Below are 23,166 nucleotides of genomic sequence, written 5' to 3'. Positions count from 1 at the left end.
TAAAATCCTTCTTCTAAATGGTCAAGCACCATCATATGTTGAAGAGATCATAGTACCTTATTGCCTCACTAGAGCACTGCCCTGTAGTAACTGAGTTACTTGTGGTTCATAGAGTCTCTAAAAGTAGAATGGGAGCCAGAGCCTTCAGCTATCAGGCTACTCTCCTGTGCAACCAGCTTCCAGTCTGGGTTCGGGGGGCAGACACTGTCACCACATTTGAGAGTAAACTTAAAACTCTCCTCTTCGATAAAGCTTATAGTAAGGGAGTGAGGAGTTGCAGCGTTCAGCCAGACCGACGGGGGAGGGTGTGTGTCTGCAGATGCGGCACTCTTTCTCTTCTCTGCTTCTCTTCATAGTCGTCAGATTCATCTTCCATATAATCAATGATATAATCAAAGTAGAGGGAGGCAGGCCAGTACAGCCCGATCCGGCAGGAGAGAGTTCTAGCACGACCAGGCTCCTCTCCTTAACCTGTCTCTCTTAATTATGCTGTTATAGTTTTAGACTGCCGGGGGAATTCCTTTGACACACTTAGCTTCTCTTTCCTCTCTCTTTCCATCTGTGTGCATCCATGTGCCAGAAATGCTTGTTACTAACCTAGCTCTGGGGAGCTTATTCCCCGGAATACTTATGTTTTTTTTTTCGCCCAGCATGTTTCCTTGGATTAGGTTTTGTTCATCACAACCCCAACCGGCACCGTCAGACACCACCTACTAAGAGCCTGGGTCTGTCCGAGGTTTCTCCCTTAAAGGAAGTTTTTCTCACCACCGAGGTTTCTTCCTAAAAGGGAGTTTTTCCTCGCCACTGTCGCACTAAATGCTTGCTCTTGGGGGAATTACTGGAATTGTTGTATGTATGTATGTATGTATGTATGTATATTGTTGTTTGTATATTATAGAGTGTGGTCTAGACCTACTCTATCTGTAAAGTGTCTTGAGATAACTCTTGTTATGATTTGATACTATAAATAAAATTAATTGAATTGAATTAAATGAGAGATCCAAAGGAAAGATGTCTGACTTTGTTAAATGCCTGTTGCTTCAACTCCTTCTGTGGGTGGGACTAAGACATGAGGAGGGGAGGCGAGGGGAGGAATCGAGCATGCACAAACTGGGAGTTGGGAAAGTCCCTGGTGAGCCAGATGACAGTTGTTCCAGACAGGAGGAGAAGTGTCACACCATAAAAAACAAGTTTTATACTAAGATTGTCTTGTATGTTTCTTTTTCCTCTTTCCAACAGCTAACTCAGTCCTTGCACAGATCCCACTGTCAAACACTCTCTTTGTGTCTTTGTCTCCCCAACAGAAAGCAGATATAGCAGTCGCCCCTCTGACCATCACTCTTGTCCGTGAAGAGGTGATAGATTTCTCCAAACCCTTCATGTCTTTGGGAATTTCCATCATGATCAAGAAGCCGCAGAAATCCAAACCAGGAGTCTTCTCCTTTCTGGACCCACTGGCCTACGAAATCTGGATGTGCATTGTCTTTGCCTATATAGGAGTCAGTGTTGTTCTCTTTTTGGTAAGTCAGTCTGTGTATGTGTACACAACTGATGTAGATTCTGATTTAGTTCCCATCAGAAGTACTCTACTGTCCCCATTGCTGTCAGTTTCCTAATGTGGCTTTGTTATGTATTTGTATTTGTTAGGTTTGTTGTTATTACTTAGAATTCCTCATGGGGGCGACAGAAACAACGCACTATAGCTTTAATAATAAGATTCAGATCCTAGTAATGCACATAGTGTGTGAAGACAGCTGCATTGCTTACAGTTGAAGTGTATTTGTTCCATCACATGGACCTGAAATTGACCAAGTCCTGTGAAACTGTTGCTGTTGTTGCTGTTTGCATCAATCTGCAAAGTAACTAAAGCTAAGCTCTAAATAGTGCAGTAAAACGTACAACATAGGCCTACTTTACTGACTCAGAATTGTAGTGGAGTGGCAGTAGAAGTAGTGTCCCTGATAGAGAAAGTAGCTGATAAGTGATGATACCAATGCTGGAGAATCTTAGGGCTAACGGGGTTAAAAGGGGTGTTAAAGATTTTTAGAACTTTGGCAGCCATGTATTCGGCTGATGGTCATAGCTTTTTCCAAAGGTTATAGAAAATGATTCCTCTCTCCTTCCACTCTCTTCAGGTCGCTACTAGCTCAGCCTTGTGTTGTTAGGTAGGTCTGGTTTGAGTTTAAATAGGTGTTTTTATTAATTTACATTCACTAATGGAGATGGAAATGTAACAATGTGATATCAGCAGAAAATATTCATGCTTTAGTTTGAAACTTTGCAGTATCCATTACAACAGTTCCAGCCCAGTTGTCTGCCAGTAAACTGGTGATGAATCGTCTGGCTTCATTTCCTCTTATACCATCTGCTTTGTTCTTGTTGACATCCCCCTCAGGATGAATTGTCACTTTGGTGATCCCTTAACCTTTCCTTTAGCACCATCATCAGTCAACATTATAATGTGTCCTGTATTTAGGTTTATGACTGAATACTTGTAAAATTAGTGCAACAGGGAAAATCAAAGAAATAAATCATGATATTATCTTGCAGGTATCCAGATTCAGCCCCTATGAGTGGACTCTAGAGGAACCAGAGGACGGAGCGTTGCCGCTGACAACCGAATCCACCAATGAGTTTGGGATCTTTAACTCCCTTTGGTTCTCTTTGGGGGCTTTCATGCGGCAGGGTTGTGACATCTCACCAAGGTTGGTATGCAGTTAAACCATGACTTTTCACGTTCCTTTAGTGTCAATGAATTAATTTCTGATATATTCTGTTAAACATGCTTTTGTTTCACTGTAGCTGTTGACTGAGTTTCTGAGGTTGTAGTTATGGATCGAGTTTTATTGGACTACACTATACTGAAAGGCTTTTCTAATAATTTGTCAACTCTAATTCATATATGTGTGAGAGATGGGTACTTGTGTGGCCTAGTGGTGGAAGTAATAACAACAACAAAGCAAATATTGGCCCATTCTTTACAAGCCACAGATCTCCAGGACATTCTGACACTAAAATGGCATTTTTCTGACTGACACATCAGGAGAAAATTATCTTTGTTTGAGACCTGTTTCTGTCTCAGTAACAAACTCTCACCAGATCTGGCAACACAGAGAAGCTAGCTTGATGATATTTTAAGCCCACAAAGTCGACTTCAAGGCAGCGCTGCGACCGTCGACTTCAAGGCACCTAACCCTAACATTAACCCTAACCATTGCCTAATTCTAGTGCCTTCCAGGCAGCGCTGCCTGGAAGATGACGTTGGGGGCTTAAAACACCAAACACCAAGAAGCTAATGTCAGCTAACTGAGGACCGTTTCATACCATTGGCGCTGCTTGAAATTAGCTATCTTTAGTATAAAGGATCTCTCATGAATCTCTGATTGCTCAAGTTATGAGAGTGTAATGACAGCATACCCTGGTCTGTTTGTGTGTGTGTGTGTGTGTGTGTGTGTGTGTGTGTGTGTGTGTGTGTGTGTGTGTGTGTGTGTGTGTGTGTGTGTGTGTGTGTGTGTGTGTGCGCGCGCGCGCGCGCGCGCGCACATGCAGGTCTCTGTCAGGTCGTATAGTTGGGGGGGTGTGGTGGTTCTTCACTTTGATCATCATCTCATCATACACTGCTAACCTGGCTGCCTTCCTGACGGTGGAGAGGATGGTTTCTCCCATCGAGAGCGCTGAAGATCTGGCCAAACAGACAGAGATAGCGTATGGAACCCTGGACTCTGGATCCACCAAGGAGTTCTTCAGGGTAAGGACCTACCAGGGGAAAGACAAAAAGTGTTGAGGGGCGTGACGGGCATTCCTGCTCCACTGATCAGCAGTTGGCGGCGGCCTGGGCAGGAAAAAAAATGACGGGAACGTTGATAATAAAGCAAGTTTAGAAATATTCTAAAAGTTTTCATTATAAATGTTTTATAAGGAGAAACATTTACCATGTTTGATGTGTAGGTCACAATGGTACACATTTGTTTTCAAGGAAAGTATACCCTGAAGTACCCTGTGCTTAATAGTATTACAGTGTACTTAATTACCCAGGTTGTACAAACCAAGTTGTAGTATGTCATCTGTGTCTGTGTCTCTGTTTTTAGCGCTCTAAAATCGCCTTGTTTGACAAGATGTGGCAGTACATGAAATCAGCAGAGCCTTCCGTCTTCGTCAAGAAAACGTCAGAGGGCGTCTTGCGTGTCAGGAAGTCCAAAGGGAAGTACGCCTACCTGCTGGAATCCACGATGAACGAGTACATCGAGCAGAGGAAACCTTGCGACACAATGAAAGTGGGAGGAAACCTGGATTCCAAAGGCTACGGCATCGCCACACCCAAAGGATCTCCATTAAGGTGGGTGGATCAGTATAACAATGCTAGCCAACCTGCACTGCCATGTACCATTCACACTACTAACCTGCTGCCTAGTGATTGTCCCTCTCCCCATTCACAGCCTATTTCTCCACACTCAAAACTTTGAAAGAGACATTTTTAATAGTCCACTTACAGTTGAGAGTGGATTCAGAATCTCCCTCACTCAGTGCTCTGAAGCCTTAACATAACGATCAGAATACACTTGCTGACCACCTGCTATAGCAGTCAGGTGGTGTCAGCCAGTGTGTGAGCTGTGGCTGTGTTCATATGCCGCCCTGCTCAGGAAACCAAAGCACCATGGGGAGCAGTGTAGCCTGGTCCCAAGCAGCAGTGCAAACTAGCTGTTGCAGTATGCGAGTGTGATGAATGGGGCATGGCGGCTTACTCGTTGTTATAATAATCCACCTACCCTGATGATATCATCTCAGTGGTTTGTATTTTTAACATGGTTACCACCTCTGACCAACGGCTGGTGGTGGTTGCCGTGACAACTGGGGGAGGGCTGTTTAAGTTTAAAAATTTCAGGTCTTAAAGAAATACTTCATCCCAAACATGTGTTGTATGGAGTATAAAGATAGCATTATGTAGTGTCTTAATATTATTAATGTGAAATATTCACAGCTATCCGCTGCTGTATCCATTTCCATTAAAACTGATTCTTTTTTAGTGAGAATATTTAACAATTATGATGAGCTTGCTCTTTAAGACCTGGATAAAGGGATCGTTGTCTAAAAGTTTATGACCTAAACATGTTTGTGTGTGTGTGTGTGTGTGTGTGTGTGTGTCTACATTATTAGAAATGTGCTGTCTCCTTCCAAAAGAACTATTGGACATGTTATTTGTCTATATTATAGGTAATATATTTATGTAGAAAAGATTTCAGTCATTTATCCAAATCCCTGAGAATATCCGGTTTAGTCCAGTTTGACACCCAGAGATTTGGTTACTCCTGTCTCTCAGCATTCAAAGTAGCAAGTTTGTAAGTGGTTTGATAGCAGTTATGTTCTTTGGAATGCTATTGTTTGGCAACACTGTAGCTGTAGCTTCTTAGGAAGGTTCAGACAGTGTTTAATTGTGTTAATAAGTGATACATTTCCTATTAATTCCATTTAACTGTAATTCTTTATCTTCATCACAGCGCTTAAAGGAAGAGGTGTTTGATTAGGCTAGCCCTGGAAAGCACCGGTGGCGGTAGCTAAGGACTCTTGCATTTGCTGAAGTCCATCTGATGAAGGACAGCGGAGCTGTGACTGTAGCCAGAGCCACTGCCTGACACCACAGCCCCAGTTAGCACACCCTTTGCTGTGGCTGTAGCCGTGGCTGTAGCTGTGGCTGTAGTCGTGGCTGTAGCTGTAGCCATGACTGTAGCTATGGCTGTAGCCGTGGCTGTGGCTGTAGCTGTAGCTGTAGCTGTAGCCATAGCTGTAGCTGTAGCCGTGGCTGTGGCTGTAGTCGTGGTTGTAGCTTTAGCTGTAGCCGTGACTGTAGCTGTAGCCGTGGCTGTAGCTGTGGCTGTAGCTGTAGCCATGACTGTAGCTGTAGTCGTGGTTGTAGCTGTGGCTATAGCCGTGACTGTAGCTGTAGTCGTGGTTGTAGCTGTGGCTGTAGATAAACAGCAAAGGGATTTACCCCCTTAATACATAATCTCTTAATTTTAGGGGCTAAAATGTATCGGACAATTAACATAGCCTACATTAAAATAAAATCATCGTAATTAATATATTTAGCTTAATGTATGCAGTCAATAGCAGCCTGAATCCTATGACCCATAAACAGCTGCAGACGCTTGGTATCTTCCCTGGTGATGCTCTACCAGGCCTGTACTGCTGGCTGTTTCTTGTTATGAGGCCAGCTGACTGATTTAGGCAGGCAAAAATATTCAACTAATAAAAAATATTCCCTCTTTGTTTTGGTTGCACCTTCATAGTCCCAAAATGTGTCTGCTGTATATTAAAAGAGCTACATATGAAGAAGAAACAGGTGTGTGTGTGTGTGTGTGTGTGTGTGTGTGTGTGTGTGTGTGTGTGTGTGTGTGTGTGTGTGTGTGTGTGTGTGTGTGTGTGTGGCGCTGCATGCTAATCACTGAGTTTGTTTCTATCTTTAGTCTTTTCAGCCCACTACAGATGGTTGTATGGTTCTGTGTGCCCTGCCTTCTCTCTCCTTTGTCTCTTTGTGTTGCTGTCTCTATCAGTCGGCTCTGAAAGTTAACTTTCTTCTGCAGAATGTTTTCAGTGACGATTGCAGTTTCATGTATTTGTTGAATTTGCAGTTAAAGCTTCATTAAGCGATTTCTGAGCACCACAGGGCAGTAGTAACTCGTAGTAATTAGTCTTATATAATAAGACTATAATAATAGGTTTATAGCTGATCTTAAACCTGAACATCCCAAAGGAGTCCTCTTTTCTTATATGCTGAGACAGTAGTTAGCTGCTGGGCCCCTATTGAGCCTGTGTTCCTCCCCTTCTCAGTGCAATGTGTAGCCTACTGTTTTCCACTGCTGAAATGCTACACAGATTTTCAAACAAAGTTATTAAAGCAGCACCCACCTAGCATGAATACCGGCTTGTTTGCCCTATTTATGTTTTCTCTCACACAGCCTTTCAGCAGCTCCTACGTTAATGTGGCAGACCAGCCAGTAGTTCATGAAGTTCATGTTTATGTAGCTAACTAGTGCCTCGAATCACAGTATGTCATCTCAAAGGGCTTTACAAAGAAAACAGGACGACATTCTCATAGAATTGCAACTATATATACAGTACAGACCAAAAGTTTTGACACACTTTCTCATTCAATGCGTTTCCTTTTATTTTTTTATGACTATTTACATTGTAGATTCTCACTGAAAGCATCAAAACTATGAATGAACACATATGGAATTATGTACTTAACAAAAAAGTGTGAAAAAACTGAAAACATGTCTTATATTTTAGATTCTTCAAAGTAAACACCCTTTGCTTTTTTTATTAATAAGGGACAAAATTCCACTAATTAACCCTGACAAGGCACACCTGTGAAGTGAAAACCATTTCAGGTGACTACCTCATGAAGCTCATTGAGAGAACACCAAGGGTTTGCAGCGCTATCAAAAAAAGCAAAGGGTGGCTACTTTGAGGAATCTAAAATATAAGACATGTTTTCAGTTATTTCACACTTTTTTGTTAAGTACATAATTGCAAATGTGTTCATTCATAGTTTTGATGCCTTCAGTGAGAATCTACAGTGTAAATAGTCATGAAAATAAAGAAACACATTGAATGAGAAGGTGTGTCCAAACTTTTGGCCTGTACTGTAAATATATATATATATATATATATATATATATATATATATATATATATATATTTCATTCTAATGGCATGCCATTGGAATGAAATGAATGATTAGTATTGTCCCATCAGATGAGCCAGTGCATGCCCGTGCTCGTCTGATGGCAGCAGCTTGACGGAGAGGGGAGAGGAAGAGGTTTCACTCTACTATAAAGTCTGGCGTTTTTTTGCATTCTGCCTCCGGCAGCTTTAAGCCATCAACTCCAGAGACAAATATTAGGATCTCTTCTGCTTTCCCAATGTTCACTCACTTTACCAGCTATTTGTTGAAGTTGGCTTTTCAGCACTTTTTTATTCAATCAGATCACTTAAAGGACAATTCCGGCGCAAAATGAACCTAGGGGTTAATAACAGATGTGTACCCACTCGATCGTTCTCTGGGACATGTTTACATGCTAATTGAATGTGTTTGTAGCTTGAAACAAGCTAGCGCGGACTGCTGATTAGCTTACAATGCTAGTATTCGGGGCACAGGGAAAGTAAAAACAGATCACTATTTTGTACCACTAAAAAGGCTCAAAATATCACCAATCTTCAACGGTAGCATAATGAGGGTACCTACATGTTAACTGAAGCATTGAGAACTTTGTAACTGTACAGACAGTTTATTGAAAAGATTATAAAGACACTCACGTTCACGTTTACATGCGGCCGCCGTCTTGAAAACCAGTCATGACTTACAGCTGGCGATGCAAACTAAAATCAAAAGCAATTTGCTCAATATATCTGAAATAATTGCACTGATGTAAAACATAACTTGTCTAGTGTAGCTACTTACTCAGTGGATAACTGTCCATCTGGTCCCTCCAGTCTGGGTCGCTGTCTCCAATTTATTTTCAGGACATGGAAAAAAGTTTCAAGTACAGCCCTGTTTATCAGAGAGGGGAAATCTTCAGACTGTACAAAACACAGCATCTCTTGGGTGTCGCAACGCAACAGGTCCCACTCCGTGCAGCACAGACACTCCTGTTCGGTGGCCATAGCTTCACAATGTCCGCAGGTACACCACCAGTTCCCCGAAGTACGAGGCTGTGTTGCTCTCGTAGCCCTTTCACGCAGCTCCCGCAGCTCTTCGTTCAATAAACTGTCTGTACACTTACAATGTTCTCAATTTAGGGACCCATTATGCTCCCATTGAAGTTTGGTGATATTTTGAGCTTAACTTAGGTTTATAAATTGCCGATATGACTAAGCGTATGCGCTAATCAGTGGTCCGTGTTAGCTTCTTTCAAGCTACAAACACGTTCGATAAGCATGAAAACAACTCCGGGGGAAGGGTAACATCTATCTAATAACCCTAGTAGTTAAGATTTTCGCTGAATATCGCTTGTCAGTGAAGAGAGTTCAGTTGGGTGCGGTCATTGTGGGGGATGGGGGCTCAGTGAGAACCACTGGGCTTCAACCAGATGGACTTGTGAACCAAAGTTCTGAGTTAAGAAAAGTTGAAAGAGCTAGAGAGTCAGGTGCTGACTCTGAGGTCAGCAGCCCAAGCTACCCTTCTATATTACTTGACTCATCTTTAATCAAATTGCTTAATGGAGCTTTAAGTCTAACCCTAATGGATTTACTGTGGGACTGCTGTTGTTGTAATGCATGGTAGAACCAGAGACATTTCTTTTTTTATTTCTACAACCTTTAATCAGGAAATCTTTTGATTCAGAACTTAATACTTATGCATTGAATTCCTGCAAACATTACCTTCACTTTTTCCGTGTCTCTGCTCCTAGCATGATCTTTTTTTTCCCTTGTTCCCACTATTGCAGTCAAAGTAGATGTTTAATGGTATAATGTCAATGTTGGGTTCAGTTCAGAAAAAAAAATACACTCACAACCCTTTGGCATGTGAAAAACATATTAAAATTTTCAAAATAGAAAGATATAGTAATAACAAATGAGTTAGTGATATTATAGAGTATTTGCGACTAATCAAATCTGAGTGAACTGAGCCCATACCAAGTTATTTGTCACATCGGTACACTACATGATATAGAGAATGTTTTAGATGCCTTTCAAATATTAGCCTGCATTAATCACTACTTAATACTTGAGGTTTGCTATTGACAAGCTTGATTCAACAAGTACAAAATACCACACCCCCATTAGCACCAATTTCACCGCCTTTTCATCTTGCCATTACATTTTTACTATTGTGTAAAAAGCTCTTCCTGCTGGGTTGTCTCTTCTCCTTTTCAAGAGTTAATCAGTAAATGTAGGCTCTTTAAACGATACAAAAAAACACTGGACTGGTTGCACAAAAATATATATTAGACTTGTCTACATATTATGACCAGTCTTAGATTTGCTCGGTTGTAGGGTAATGAGACAGTTTACCCAAAATGAAGCCTGAATGAATTTGAATTTGAATCCTAAAATAATTCAAGCATTTTTAGAAATTATGCTGTGTTCATGCTATGTGGAATGATTACATTAAGTACAAAGATAACCCAAAGTTCTTTTTCTAACTTAGTTGGGTGTTTTACTATGGGATATATAGACCACTCCTGGACTGCTCTCTCGAAGCCTCAAGGTCTGTTGTTGTAAAATGTGCATTTGTCATAAAGGGGAAAAACTCTGTCTTGGGCTACAGGCACACCTTAGAGAGCCTCAGTGCAAACTATAAGAAAGATGGGCTTATGGACAAAGCATGCATGTCACTCACACGCTTAGCTGTGGTACAAGCTAAGAACCATGCAATCTTAATGGAGAGAAACTTCATCCCTACATCTTCTATGGGCTTAAATGGGTGCTGAAAGAAGGGAGTGTTCTGCCCACATGACAATCTGACATACTGTAATTGTGTAAAATGCCTTTCCTCTCTCCACAAGTCTTGCAGGAAACCCAGCCAAGTTAACCAACAAGCACTGAAACAGAATGGATTGCTTAGACTCACTCAGCACTCCTCAATATTTGCCACCTACCACTGTACCACCACTATGCAGTCTGGGTGAAGACATACTTTCCCCTGTGCCTGGGACAGAAGATTATAGTGAGTGGGTAGAGGCCATGGTTCACCAGCCAGAAGATATATTATTTCTGCTCCCAATGCTTGGCCACCAAGGGACTGTCAGGATTAGTGACAAACCCTGGGGAGGGAAGCCATAGAGTAGCACGTTTGGCCATGAGGTGAGCTAAAGCATTTACATTCATAGCTGCATTTTACCCTGACAGGGAAACAGTGCATACTGAGTGTTTTCCTATAAGGCAATGACGTATCTCCACAGCGTGAGGGTTGAAGGTCTACTTCCCATACAGGGAGGCTTCTTGTGTAGGAGTGAGTGCCACCCTGGTAGTTGATGCAATCTACTACAGTGGAGTTGTCTGTTGTGCAGAAAATGTTTCAGTGCTAAAAACACTGCTTCAGAGACCAAATGCCATTCACTGCACTGCCCAAGAGATGGTGGGTCCCTCCATTGATGGAGACATGATGCAAGACAATATTATTTTTACCCTGCACCCAAGGTGATCACAAGGGCACAGTCATAATACTGCTACCCAACATTGAAAATCCCTCATTTTGAGAAGCCCCAAAGATACTACAGATATCACTGAAGCCATGAGGTGGAGAAGTTGCAGGCAGAGTCTGAATGATACAACTTTCCCCAGCTGACAAATGGAGAGTGAAACAAAAATATTCAGAAATTCCTGTGTGAACGAAATGTGAAAACGTGTCCAAAGGGTCAAATCAATTGCAACAACAGAGAACTGTGTGTCAACATTCTAGAGGAACAGTTTCCAGCTGCCACAGCAGCACAGGCATGTTTACCCAAGGACATGGAGTCTCAGTTTTGAGCTGCTGGTCAGTCTGTTGTTGAGCTGCTGTGTTCTGGCACCCTTCACCTCTCCCACAAAAGGTTTAAGCAAGTCTTGGGTATCTGAGGGGCTCAAGGGATGTTTTCAGGGTAAGCAGACAGCTACTTGCTCCTGCTTTCTGAGGGTGCTGCTGTTCTGTATTTTATAGGTTCAGCCCTCTCAACTAATGGCGCTTTTCCATTACATGGTACCTGCTCGACTCTACTCGACTCTACTCGCCTCGAGGCGCTGTGCGTCCGTTTTCCATTGCAGATTTTAGTACCGCCTCAGCGTGGCTGGTCGTCATAGCGACTGCCGTGGGCGTGGCTTAGTAGTGTTGCTTTAATGGCTTTTCCCCGACTCATTTCCTGGTTCTCCGTCTCCGTAAACAACATGATATCAAAGAGATAGTTAATGTTTACTGCTACAGATTTCCCACCGTGGTCAGAAAGAACAGGGGAGACACTTTGTTTCTCTCACATATATATGACTCTAGAATCGCTACTCGCTGCGGAGATAATCGCCGTCACTCTCTCACTTCTCCCTCGCTCACCAGCTCCCCACACACACACATCACACATGCACACACCAGCGCACAAGTATAAACATCAGGCCACTTGTATGCTACGGAGAAAAACTCGGTGTAGCCTCCGGCAGCAAAAACACCGCTGGCTAAACTATTTAAAAATGCAGTCTCTCGCTAGCAATGCAGTGATCAGTGACGATTCTTTCCGACCAGTCAGCAGCCTGCAGGTTTTCACGTCACCTTTTCGGCTCGCCTCAGCTCGCTTGGAACCTCGACTGAGGTGGTACTAAAAAAAGTATCTGTTAGCAGGTACCAGGTACTTTTTTTCATAATGGAAAACCAAAAAAGGCGAGTAGAGTCGAGGCGAGTCAAGCAGGTACCATGTAATGGAAAAGCGCCATAAGACCACTAGGCCAATCACATGGCCGCAGTCCTGCAATACACCTCAGGAGGAGTGCAAGATGAGGTCTTAACCACACAGATTTCATCCCAAAGCACATGGTGAGGTGACCCTGAGTCTGACTGTTGGCCCATCTCCTCTAGGATTTATGCTGGTACCCAGATAGCAGTGTTACAGCATTCAGAGAGCACACTTACTGTGCTTCACATCTGTACATCCTCTGAGGAGGAAACTGAGATGGAACAGCGGCCAGGGTGAAGGCTTAACTGCTGGAGTTTGGCCAGCCTCAGCTCACCCATCCTGTGGATTTCCAGCTTTGAGTAGCCCTTGATGGAAAGCTTACTCCTGAAGGAACTTCAGAATTTCTTTTACACTTATTCAGCACAATCAGGGAACTGCATTCAGAGACCAAGCCCAGTTCCGACTAAAGATTCGCAACAAGACGAGTTGAAAGTTGCAACTTCTTGCATCGTGCCAGTCTGCAACGTTCTAAAACCACTTCACACCAATGCAACAAGACGAGACGGTGTATCATCTCCATAGCAACGACTCTTTGTACTTCCTTTCTAACTTCCAACTTTTAAGGCTTTTTTGTAGCTAAATATACAGTACAGGCCAAAAGTTTGGACACACTTTCTCATTCAATGTTTCCTTTTATTTTTTTTATGACTATTTACATTGTAGATTCTCACTGAAAGCATCAAAACTATGAATGAACACATATGGAATTATGTACTTAACAAAAAAGTGTGAAAAAACTGAAAACATGTCTTATATTTTAGATTCTTCAAAGTAGCCACCCTTTGCTTTTTTTATTAACAAGGGACAAAATTCCACTAATTAACCCTGACAAGGCACACCTGTGAAGTGAAAACCATTTCAGGTGACTACCTCATGAAGCTCATTGAGAGAACACCAAGGGTTTGCAGCGCTATCAAAAAAAGCAAAGGGTGGCTACTTTGAGGAATCTAAAATATAAGACATGTTTTCAGTTTTTTTTGTGTTTTTCATTGAAAAACACATTGAATGAGAAGGTGTGTCCAAACTTTTGGCCTGTACTGTATAATTTGTTGCTAAATATGAATGTGAATGTATTCATTATAGGTAATATTATGGGTCATTTTATTTCTATAGTTTGTAACTGACTTTACAAATTGACTTCAGTGTTGAAACAGGTGAGGTCCCTTATGTTCCAAAACCAGCCTCTGGTGACTTGACCAGCTGAGTAGCAGGCGATGCCATCAGCCAGCTTGAGTTGAGCTGAGACAGGCTGGTTCAGACCACTGCAACCTTTCCCTGCAACATTCTAAAACAGTTTTGTCTTGTCGCAAATCTTTGATCGTAACGGCGCTTTAGGCAGATATCCAAGACAGCCTTGATGAGGTGTGGGGAGCTAAGTATAGTTTCTCATGGGAAGAGTGCAAGAACTACTTTGGGGGCACGGGGTTTCACTGGTCTGTCACAGGCAGATATAGTGTCAAAGGAGTTTCCCAGGCAATTTCCATAGTAAAAGCACTAAATGAAGTTAGAAAAAGAACACTTTAGTCTACGAGATTGTGGCATTCTTACTTTTTCCCAGGTATTGAACCTGGAGTGAGACTGGCTTACAAAAGTTACAAAAGCCTGGATGCTCAACCACACAACCAATGATCAATCATCACTAGTTTATTTATATACAGTTGACTGGCAGTAGGATGCCCAAACACCAACTACTAAAATTAACAGACTTTCTTCAAAACAGATTTCATACTGTTGAATAGCTGGTTGTAATGTTAGCAGTTTTGCCAACCATTCTAAATACATTTGATAGTGTGAAGTCTAAGGTGACCATAAAATGTATGCATTACATGCATAATTAATTAATTATGCATGTAATTAAAAAAAATTATTAAGTGAACCGTAAAAATGTCACCATATTGGTGACTGTTATTTCTTATATGAGCATGTAAATGAATCCTCGTCAGAGTAACCAAGAAGAACCATTCCTTAGCTTGACTTTGCTCTTATGCTAAACAATTTATTTGCCCATAATCCATCTGCCTCACCAAACTATACATGAATCTGTCCCTTTGCTCTGCTGAAATGACCGGTCCAGTTACTTCTGGTCTAATCATGCAATCATCTACCATAATTTTAAGTAACTTTTACACAAATTTAAAAGCACCCATTAAAACTAAATGCCCTAATGCTCGCCAATAGCCCGAATTACCCCACAGGGGATTTAGTCAGTGAACGTTATCAGGCTCAAAGTAAGGGTGTTCATGTAGATGTGGTCCCCAATTAACAGCACTGAAGCTGGCTTAGAGGAGGATGATTACTGGTGTCAGCGATGCAGGCATATATTTCAATGGGATGGGTGAGTTGCATAACAGAAATTATCTCAGGACACTTTACAGATAGAGTAGGCCTAGACCACACTCTATAATATACAAAGACCCAACAATCCCCCCCCCCCCCAACTGCAACTGCAGTCAGTGGAGCGAGAGAAAAATTACTTTTAACAGGCAGAAACCTAGAACAGAACCTGGCTCTTGGTGGGCTGCCATCTGACGCTTCTGGTTGAGAGAGAGAGAGAGAGAAATATGACTCAATAATTTTAGCAGTGGTTATAATGAAATGAGATGGTGAACAGTGGCAAATTATGTTATAATATTTTATAATAAGGATATATCATGATCAAAGATAACTTCAAGATTCCTTATGGTGGTTCTGGAGGCCAGGGCAAGGCCATCCAGAGTAGCTATATCTTTAGAAATCTAAAGTGTATCTTTAGTGAGCTGCGGAGGTGTTTGTGGCCAAGTGCAATGACTTCAGTTTTTCTGAGTTTAACAGCAGGAAATTGTAGGTCACCCAGGATTTTATGTCCTTTATGGCTTGATTGACAGGTATAATTGCGTATCATCTGCATAACAGTGAAAGTTAATAGTGTTTCCTAGAGGAAAGGAATATTGCCTAGAGGAAGCATATATAAGGTGAATAGAATTGATCAAAGCACAGAGCCTTGTGGAACACCGTTGCTAACTTTAGTGTGCATGGAGTATTCATTGTTAAATCGCAAAATGAACAAACTGAGATTGATCTGATAAATAGGACCTAAACCAGCTTAGTGTGGTTCCTTTAATGCCAATTACAATGTTCTAGTCTCTGTAATATGATGTTATGATCAATAGTGTTGAATGCAGCACTAAGAACTAAGGTCCTTTGTCTGAAGCAATTAGGGTCAGTTCGAAACCTCAAACAGTTCACACTGGAATCTGATATAGGCCACATTTTAAAAGGTGATGTGAACAGCCAAAAAAAACCCGGATCTGACCAAAAAATCCAAATTAAGCATTAAGACTTGCATTAAGAACGTAGCCTAAGAGTCTCATACAAAAATTACTTGCAGAGAGCATGTTAACCAGACAACAGCCACGTTTTGTTTTGTCCTTTGGCAGGTAACTTACAACATTTACATTGTAAGATATAATCTGCAGTTGGCAACTTCTGACATTTCAACCAGCAAAAACAATGGCCAATGCAAGCTAACAATGTGAAGCTGATTCATGGCTGTTTTGTATAGTATTCTTTGCTAATAGCAAAGGGCAAGGAGAGAGAAATTATTTGACAAGAGATTTGTAATCAATCAACAACCCATCAGAAACCAACCATATCTTTATGGTTCTGTAAAGACATTATCAAGTGATTCTGACTTAGACATATTACTCAACATTCATTCTATTTCCATGGTTATTCCACAGGTTGAGCTTAGAGGCTAAGACATGCTAATCCTATCTAATACTGATGAGTTTGCTGCTTAGAAAAGAGAAGCATTCCATCTGTGTATATTCTGTTAATGCTAAGGATATACTGTTAATGCTGCTAATGTGCATACCAGCAGGAGGACTGACAATGACAACAACTGAACTGCTAACAGCCACTGTGTTCATGTAGAAATGCTGTGAACCTGGCGGTGTTAAAGTTGAACGAGCAGGGGCTGCTGGACAAACTGAAAAACAAGTGGTGGTATGACAAGGGAGAATGCGGCAGCGGAGGAGGGGAGAGCAAGGTTAATACACACACACACACACACACACACACACACACACACACACACTAACATGAAGGTAACACTGGGTTATCAGGTGTAAAAGAAGCAGCACAGTTATAACGCCACATGTTAAGGTAGCAATGTTCTGTAGCTGTAGCCTTTCACACAAATATACGAACAACGAAATACTCATAAATGTTACATATAATTAAGATGCTAGATTTGGCAGTTACTGACAGACAGCCCCAACAGGTAGCGTTGTAGTCTGTGCTGCTTCTTCCATCGATGTGTTGCACCCTGTTTGGTTGAGGTCAGGGTTAGGGCAGGCTTCAGGGGCAAGGTCAGGGTCAGGTGACCTCAAACCAGATGGCAGCAACAGTGCAGGAGAAGGGCTGTTGATAAAAAGTTTGTGCAACCTGGACAAACTCTGTTTATCTATGGCTCTGGCCTGGAGCAATACTACTGCTGAAAAAAGCAGAAAGGCTTTTCACTGCAGCGTCTCTCATTCTCTGTCTCTGGGGCCAAACAGATGGGCCCTGCCCATACACACGTTGTCTAATTGATCACAGTGATACTAAAAGGTCAAAGAACTTAAATATTTGGTCTAAAACTGAACTACGGTTAATCACACATTTCAGCATGGTCTTTAAATGTTAAATAATGTGGCAAAATATTGTAAAGCCAAGCTTTAGGGTTCATCATCATTCACAACAGATGACATTGCTGCAAATAACGAACATTAGTGGGCCCTGTATTGGTTGTTAGACCAGAGAGTGAGAATAGCTGCCCCACTAATAACATAAGATAACATTGATAATGATGTTATTTATGTTATTCCCATTAAAGAGTGCCAGTAAACCTTGCCGTATTGAAACTGAATGAGCAAGGGACCCTAGACAAGATGAAAAACAAGTGGTGGTACGATAAAGGAGAGTGTGGCTTCAAGGACTCCACCAATAAGGTCAGTTGTATATGTCTGTGGATCAAACACACTGTATGTTCACACATTCAACATGCACAGTAAACTTAGTTCTATATGTATCAGCAAAGGAAAGCATAGCTCCACTTAAAGATTACAGTAGTTCCATTTGTCTATATGTGTAAGCCTGAAAAAAAGGTTAAGTACAGGTTAGTTCCCGCTCAATGTAATGTCCAGGGCACCCCCATGTTAAAGCATGTTCAACTGTCAAACTGTAAGTATAATGCTGATAAGAAGAATAACAAGTGATGCCCTGAAGACCGAGTGGACCTTTTTAAGACAAATGCACAGTGCATTAGCAGTTAAGCTCACTGTAGGGTTTGTTTTGTCTGTTTTAACACTTACGTTAAAGTCTGTCTGTCTCTCTGTCTGTCTGAACTTATACACATTAAGTTTTCAAGGAAATGCCTGCAAAGTAAGATATGGAAATGGAGATTTAACAATAATCACGCATTGTGCACACAGAAAAGGGTTTAGGCATGGGGTCTCTGCTCTGCCAAAGGCTGCACCCAGACTCTTCAGGGGCCTGGCCTCTTTAAGGTGTTATACGGTTCACAACCTTGGAACAGCCCGCAGACCTTCCAGGAGGCGACATGTTCATGTTTATGTTTACGGGATGAAGCATCTGTATTGTACATATTAGGTTTAGAGTTGTGTAGATCTGTTGATGTATTCTTGTTACATTTCCCATGACTCCTAGGACCCCAAACTTAAGACAGTAAGGGCCCATTGACATGAGCAACAGTTATATTTATATAAATCAGTTTGGAGCTTTCACATGCAGTTCAACTTTGGTGAACTTTGCCTTGCCAGATTACCATTGCAAATGGTTTGACAGTGCTGAGTAGCTTGCCAGCCACAGTAGCCAACTATCCCCACAAGTAGTTTATTATGACACTAAGCTTCCAGCACTACCTATTTCAGAAACACTCGCTAATAAGAGCAGTGAATGAACTGTACAAGAAGAAAAATTTGAATAGATTAATTGACGAAGTTACACCCAATTAAGTGATAACTTGGAAAACTAAGGTGGTTTGACAATCCTATTATATAGATATTTATTATAGTTAATGGATTCCCCCCTGTGTTAGCATAATATCATGCATAGATGGCATTTGGTAAAGGGTGATGGGAGGAAGGTGGCGGCTATGTGGTCTGTATGCAGTCCCCCATGGGTTAAGGGTCCCCCATGGTTTAAGGGTCCATCAGGCAGGTCTTCTGGCAGCAAAGTGCTCCTTGGTACCTTAAAGCACTCAGCAGGCGGCTAAACCTTAATGTTCAGCCGAGTGAGGCTCATTCAGACAGAACTGTGCTGGTATGAATAACACTAAGCCCATAGGGCCACTTACCCGCTTTCAGGTCTTTCAGTCGCATCTCACGGTCTTCTTCCGCAAAAGGAAATGGCTCAGATGTCATCATCACATAAGTGGGAAACGTTAACCTTATTTCCACACTTAAGTCACACGATGACAACTAAACGAGCTCTATTCATTAATGACGACTCAGATGCAATTGAAAGGTCAGTAAGTAAATGGACCTCTGAGACCTTTGAGTTTTTCTCCACAGTTTTTCTCCACAGTTTTTCTGATGTAAGATAGAGAGTCATTCATGCTAGTGTTCGAATTACACTGGCTTTCGGGTGGGTTCTCTTCTTACGCAGGGCTGGGGCTAAAAAAACATAGCCTACATCCAGCATATAACTGCCTACATCACTGAAATACAGCCTTTAATTAGATTCCAAAGGTAAACTTATTAATCTCTATTATCAACAAAGTAACTAAGTAAAGTATTCACTCTTTGATGAAAGAGAGCTTATAGGATAAGGAGAGGATATAGGAGAGGATCCTCAGCTTTAATGCACAGCAGAAATGATGAGAGAGAGGCAGCTGAACTGAATGCACTCAGATGCCAATAACACTGCTCGGACCGGTGGTTGAAAATCACCTAATTGAAACAAAATCCATACATAGGCGTACAAAACAGCTAATGAAAGCAGCCCATGACCCATCATACACAGTACCTGCACATGCAGATCAATCATGTTACGCCATTATTGACAGAAAATGAAGTCAGACACACTGCCCAGGCCAGAGTTGTTAAGACCTTTAAAAATACAGAGAACAGGACATTAGATTTTAATTTAATTGTATGCATTTCGTATATCATTCATCTCAGCATTAGAATAGTTGTCAGTTTTTCAAGACCCCTTAAAAACTTGAAATGTTGCTCGGGGGAGCTCAGGCCTCTTTTGAGGAAGCGTAGTCCCCGCTGACCCCTGTAATTTAAACACTGATTCATTTGTATCAGCAGTCATTCAGGTGGCGTAAGGGAAAGCCTCTAATAAGCAAGTAGTAAGAGCACAGAAGTAGGAAGCCATAGACACTGTGACTCTGACTCAGCAGCTGTATTGCAAAGAATAGGCTGCCATGTTAAGATCCCTCTTCCAATGTTAAAATGCATTCATTGTGTTAAGTGTGCGCTGGAAGCTAACCCAGCATGTATGAAAGTAGGGAAGCCCTGGCCAGTATGTTATTATTTTAATGGCCATATTTTAATGTTAACATACTGTAGGCCGCAAGCAATGTGACTGGCTCCTGAACACAGTGTTGCATGATAAGCCAGCCAAATATATGCTTGGCCAGCCCCTTTGAGCATTAGAGCCATAGGCTGTAAAAAGTAATGGACGAAGCATCCGGGTCTGAAAACTTAAGCTAATGCTGAAGCCACTTTAAGCTGCTAGCTTTAACTGTGCTAGCTTTAGCTGGTAACTTTAGAGAAAGTCTGCAGACTTTCTGTACTGCTGTACGTGCAGATAAATGGCTCCAGTACCCGGAGGTCTGCGTTTAACTCCCGGTAAAACTCTGCTGGATGACTCACATTGGAAGTGTTAAAAATCAGCAACTTTCCCTCTTTAGCATTTAGCTTAACTCAGTGCCCTTGCAACCATAAACAACACTGTCTTGGCCGTCTTCCTCCCCAGCCCACCGTCTCATCCAAAATTCGTCATGTCCGGTTTCAAAAACAAGATGGCGACGTCCAAATTGCCAAACTCAAGACTTCAAAACGGCAGTCCACAAACCAATGGTGGACGTCACTGCTGCTACGTCCACTATTTTTACAGTCTATGATTAGAGCACTGATACTGTATATGTGCTTTTTTATCATGCACACATGCTAACCAAGGTAACCATGTGTATCCTGCAAAGACTGCCAGCTAGCAAACCTGGATGGAAATGAAGCAGGTTCCCAGAATATTTAAAGAATCATTAAATTTGGCTGATGGTTTCTAAAAAGCAACTCAGCAGCAGCCAATAAAAAACTTGTTTTTGCTGATCCCCAGGGGTTTAAATTTTGACCTTGCTGTAGTGATGTTCAGGCGTTCTCCAGTACCCTGTGACACTGCTGGGTGTGGTTACAGATGCAACAAAGCACACTTCTGACCACACCCACATCCATCGGTGATGATGGCTGTGGTCAAGGTCGAGTATTTAATCAAATTAACATTTGACACATATCACCTACGATGATGTAGGGCAACCCTGCCTGTGTAAACCCACATTATCATCAAAATGTCCCTACAGAAACTTCTTGCCAAGTTTCAAGTTATTACCCCCATTGATACATTTTTCAAACATTCTGGGGACATGTTTTAACAGCATAATAAAACATTACATTACATTACATTACATTACATGTGATTTAGCTGATGCTGTTATCCAAAGCGACTTCCAATTAAGTTTTTTTTTTTTGTATGTTTATCCGAGGTGTAGTCGGAAGAGATGTGTTTTTAGCCTTCGGCGGAAGATGTGTAGGCTTTTGGCCATCCTGATGACAATAGGGAGCTCATTCCACCATTTAGGAGCCAGGACAGCAAACAGTCTGGATTTCGTTGAGTGATTAGTTGTCCCTCGCTGTAAGGGGGCAGCAAGCAGATTGGCTGATGCAGAGCAAAATGTTTGGACAAACTGTCATTGATTTATGGCCAAAATTGTGCAATGCACATGTTGGGAACTGGTAGCGCCCCCTATATCTATCTATACTTTTAGGTGCTGAGCCTCCTGGCGAAAACACTGGTCACTCCTTTCCTTGGAGGAAACCATATACTCTTATCATGCGGTTACAGGGCTAGTAGTTAGCTTTTAGTTTTAACTGCATTTACTGATTAGCTGCAAGAAGATACAAAGGACATCTTTGATGATGATGTGGGCTTCTGTAGGCGGGGCTACCCTACACCATTCCAGGTCACATGTGACTCTGTTGATATTAAATTCTTGACCTGTTCAAGCACCAGATGGGTAACATCCAGTGTTAACCACTGCCTCTGGCAGTTAGGAAGAATTAATCTAAAGTTTCCATGGTTTCTATCGTTTATTATAACTTTTACTCACCAAAGTAAATGCCGAGTCATGTATACACAGTGACATCACTAAAATTATGTCAGACATGCATAAATACAGTACATACAAGGGTATACATAAGACTTACACACAAACTGATAAAGGGCAAGAATGGTTTAAATGGCAGGTTTAGTCTAGTTGTCTGTGATTCTGTGCTGTCCTAATCTAAAGCTGTATTTATGAAGAGTTAACTGTGTGCACATGACAGGTTAGTTCAGTTTAATGCTGCCAATTTAATGCTGTAATTGTTCAGTGTGTCAGTCATTAAAGTAAGCTGTTAACATACAAACCCCACTAACAGTTTTCACTGGGTGGCTGCCCTCTTTTTTGCCTTTGTGTGTGTGCACTAGGAGAAGACCAGCGCCCTGTCTCTCAGTAACGTAGCAGGAGTCTTCTACATATTGGTTGGAGGTCTGGGTCTGGCCATGATGGTAGCACTGGTAGAGTTCTGCTACAAGAGCCGTGCTGAGGCCAAAAAAATGAAGGTATATTTTCAAATGCCAGTTTAACATTCTGTCTTAAATCTGCTACATGTCACTAAAATGCTATGTGAATTTGTGAGATGAGTTACGTTAGAAAACAAATGCCTTCCAGTCAGAAACCAGAAAAGCTAAATCCTTTGTGGTTAATGTGATGTGTATTGTAGCATTTTCATATATGTGAAATTCATACCACATAGAAGTGAATCAATCTAATGTAAGTAAGGTAACACTCAGTTGCCAGTTTATTAGGTACACCTTTAGTTGTAGTTTGTGGTGTTGTTGAATTTTATTGCATCTTACTTAATACTAAAATGTGTTTCTAATTTTTAATCCATCTATTTAGATCAATTAGAGGGTATACAAAATCATAGAAACACCCATCAGTATAACACAATGAAATTCAACAGCAGCACAAACTTCAGCCTCCAAAATGGTCATAAAGTTCAATCAAAAATGTAACATTAAAACCTTCATGAAGGTAGGATTTATTACAGGGCTGCTGGACTAGAATACATTAGTTATAGCTAACTATCTAGCTCATACCAGACGCAAGATGTCAATAGTGCGTAATAGTAGTGCTACAGAAGCATCAATGCGCACTTGATTTCAACATCATTTGTTAAGTCACTGTCGTCAGTATATATCAAGACTATATCAAGTTTTTTTTCATCTTCTCCCTTGCTCTGTGTCAGCTTCGAAGCATTTACAAACTACTTTCTCCAGCCATCCACAGATTCTGCACGAAGACCTTTGGACCCATTCACAGTCAGTGCTGTGAGTGGTTTTGGTCTTGTGGTGTTTGTTTCTGGTGGTCATTCAGTCTCTTGTTTAGGGTCTTTCCTATTTCACTGATGTAGTGATCCCCACAGGGGCCTGTTTT

General features: G+C 41.6%; 1 protein-coding gene across 5 annotated transcripts in view; it reads left to right on the top strand.

Moving 5' to 3' along the window:
- Positions 1-23,166, top strand: part of LOC120565568 (glutamate receptor 2-like) — a 124,093-nt gene that overhangs the window by 87,805 nt on the left and 13,122 nt on the right. For 2 of the 5 annotated variants that reach the window (XM_039811482.1, XM_039811464.1), the window contains exons 13-18: positions 1,305-1,520; positions 2,551-2,705; positions 3,550-3,748; positions 4,089-4,336; positions 17,275-17,389; positions 22,155-22,289. In XM_039811482.1, coding sequence (XP_039667416.1) covers positions 1,305-1,520; positions 2,551-2,705; positions 3,550-3,748; positions 4,089-4,336; positions 17,275-17,389; positions 22,155-22,289 — 1,068 coding nt within the window. Of the gene's footprint in view, positions 1-1,304; positions 1,521-2,550; positions 2,706-3,549; positions 3,749-4,088; positions 4,337-16,331; positions 16,447-17,274; positions 17,390-22,154; positions 22,290-23,166 lie in introns of those variants that run through there. The other 3 variants (XM_039811474.1, XM_039811457.1, XR_005640270.1) reach the window with 2 other exon arrangements.

Source organism: Perca fluviatilis, chromosome 1 (genome assembly GCF_010015445.1).
Source record: "Perca fluviatilis chromosome 1, GENO_Pfluv_1.0, whole genome shotgun sequence".
Classification (NCBI taxonomy): Eukaryota; Metazoa; Chordata; class Actinopteri; order Perciformes; family Percidae; genus Perca; species Perca fluviatilis.
The sequence above is the reverse complement of the archived record's forward strand: the minus strand, read 5'-3'. Positions and strand labels throughout refer to the sequence as shown.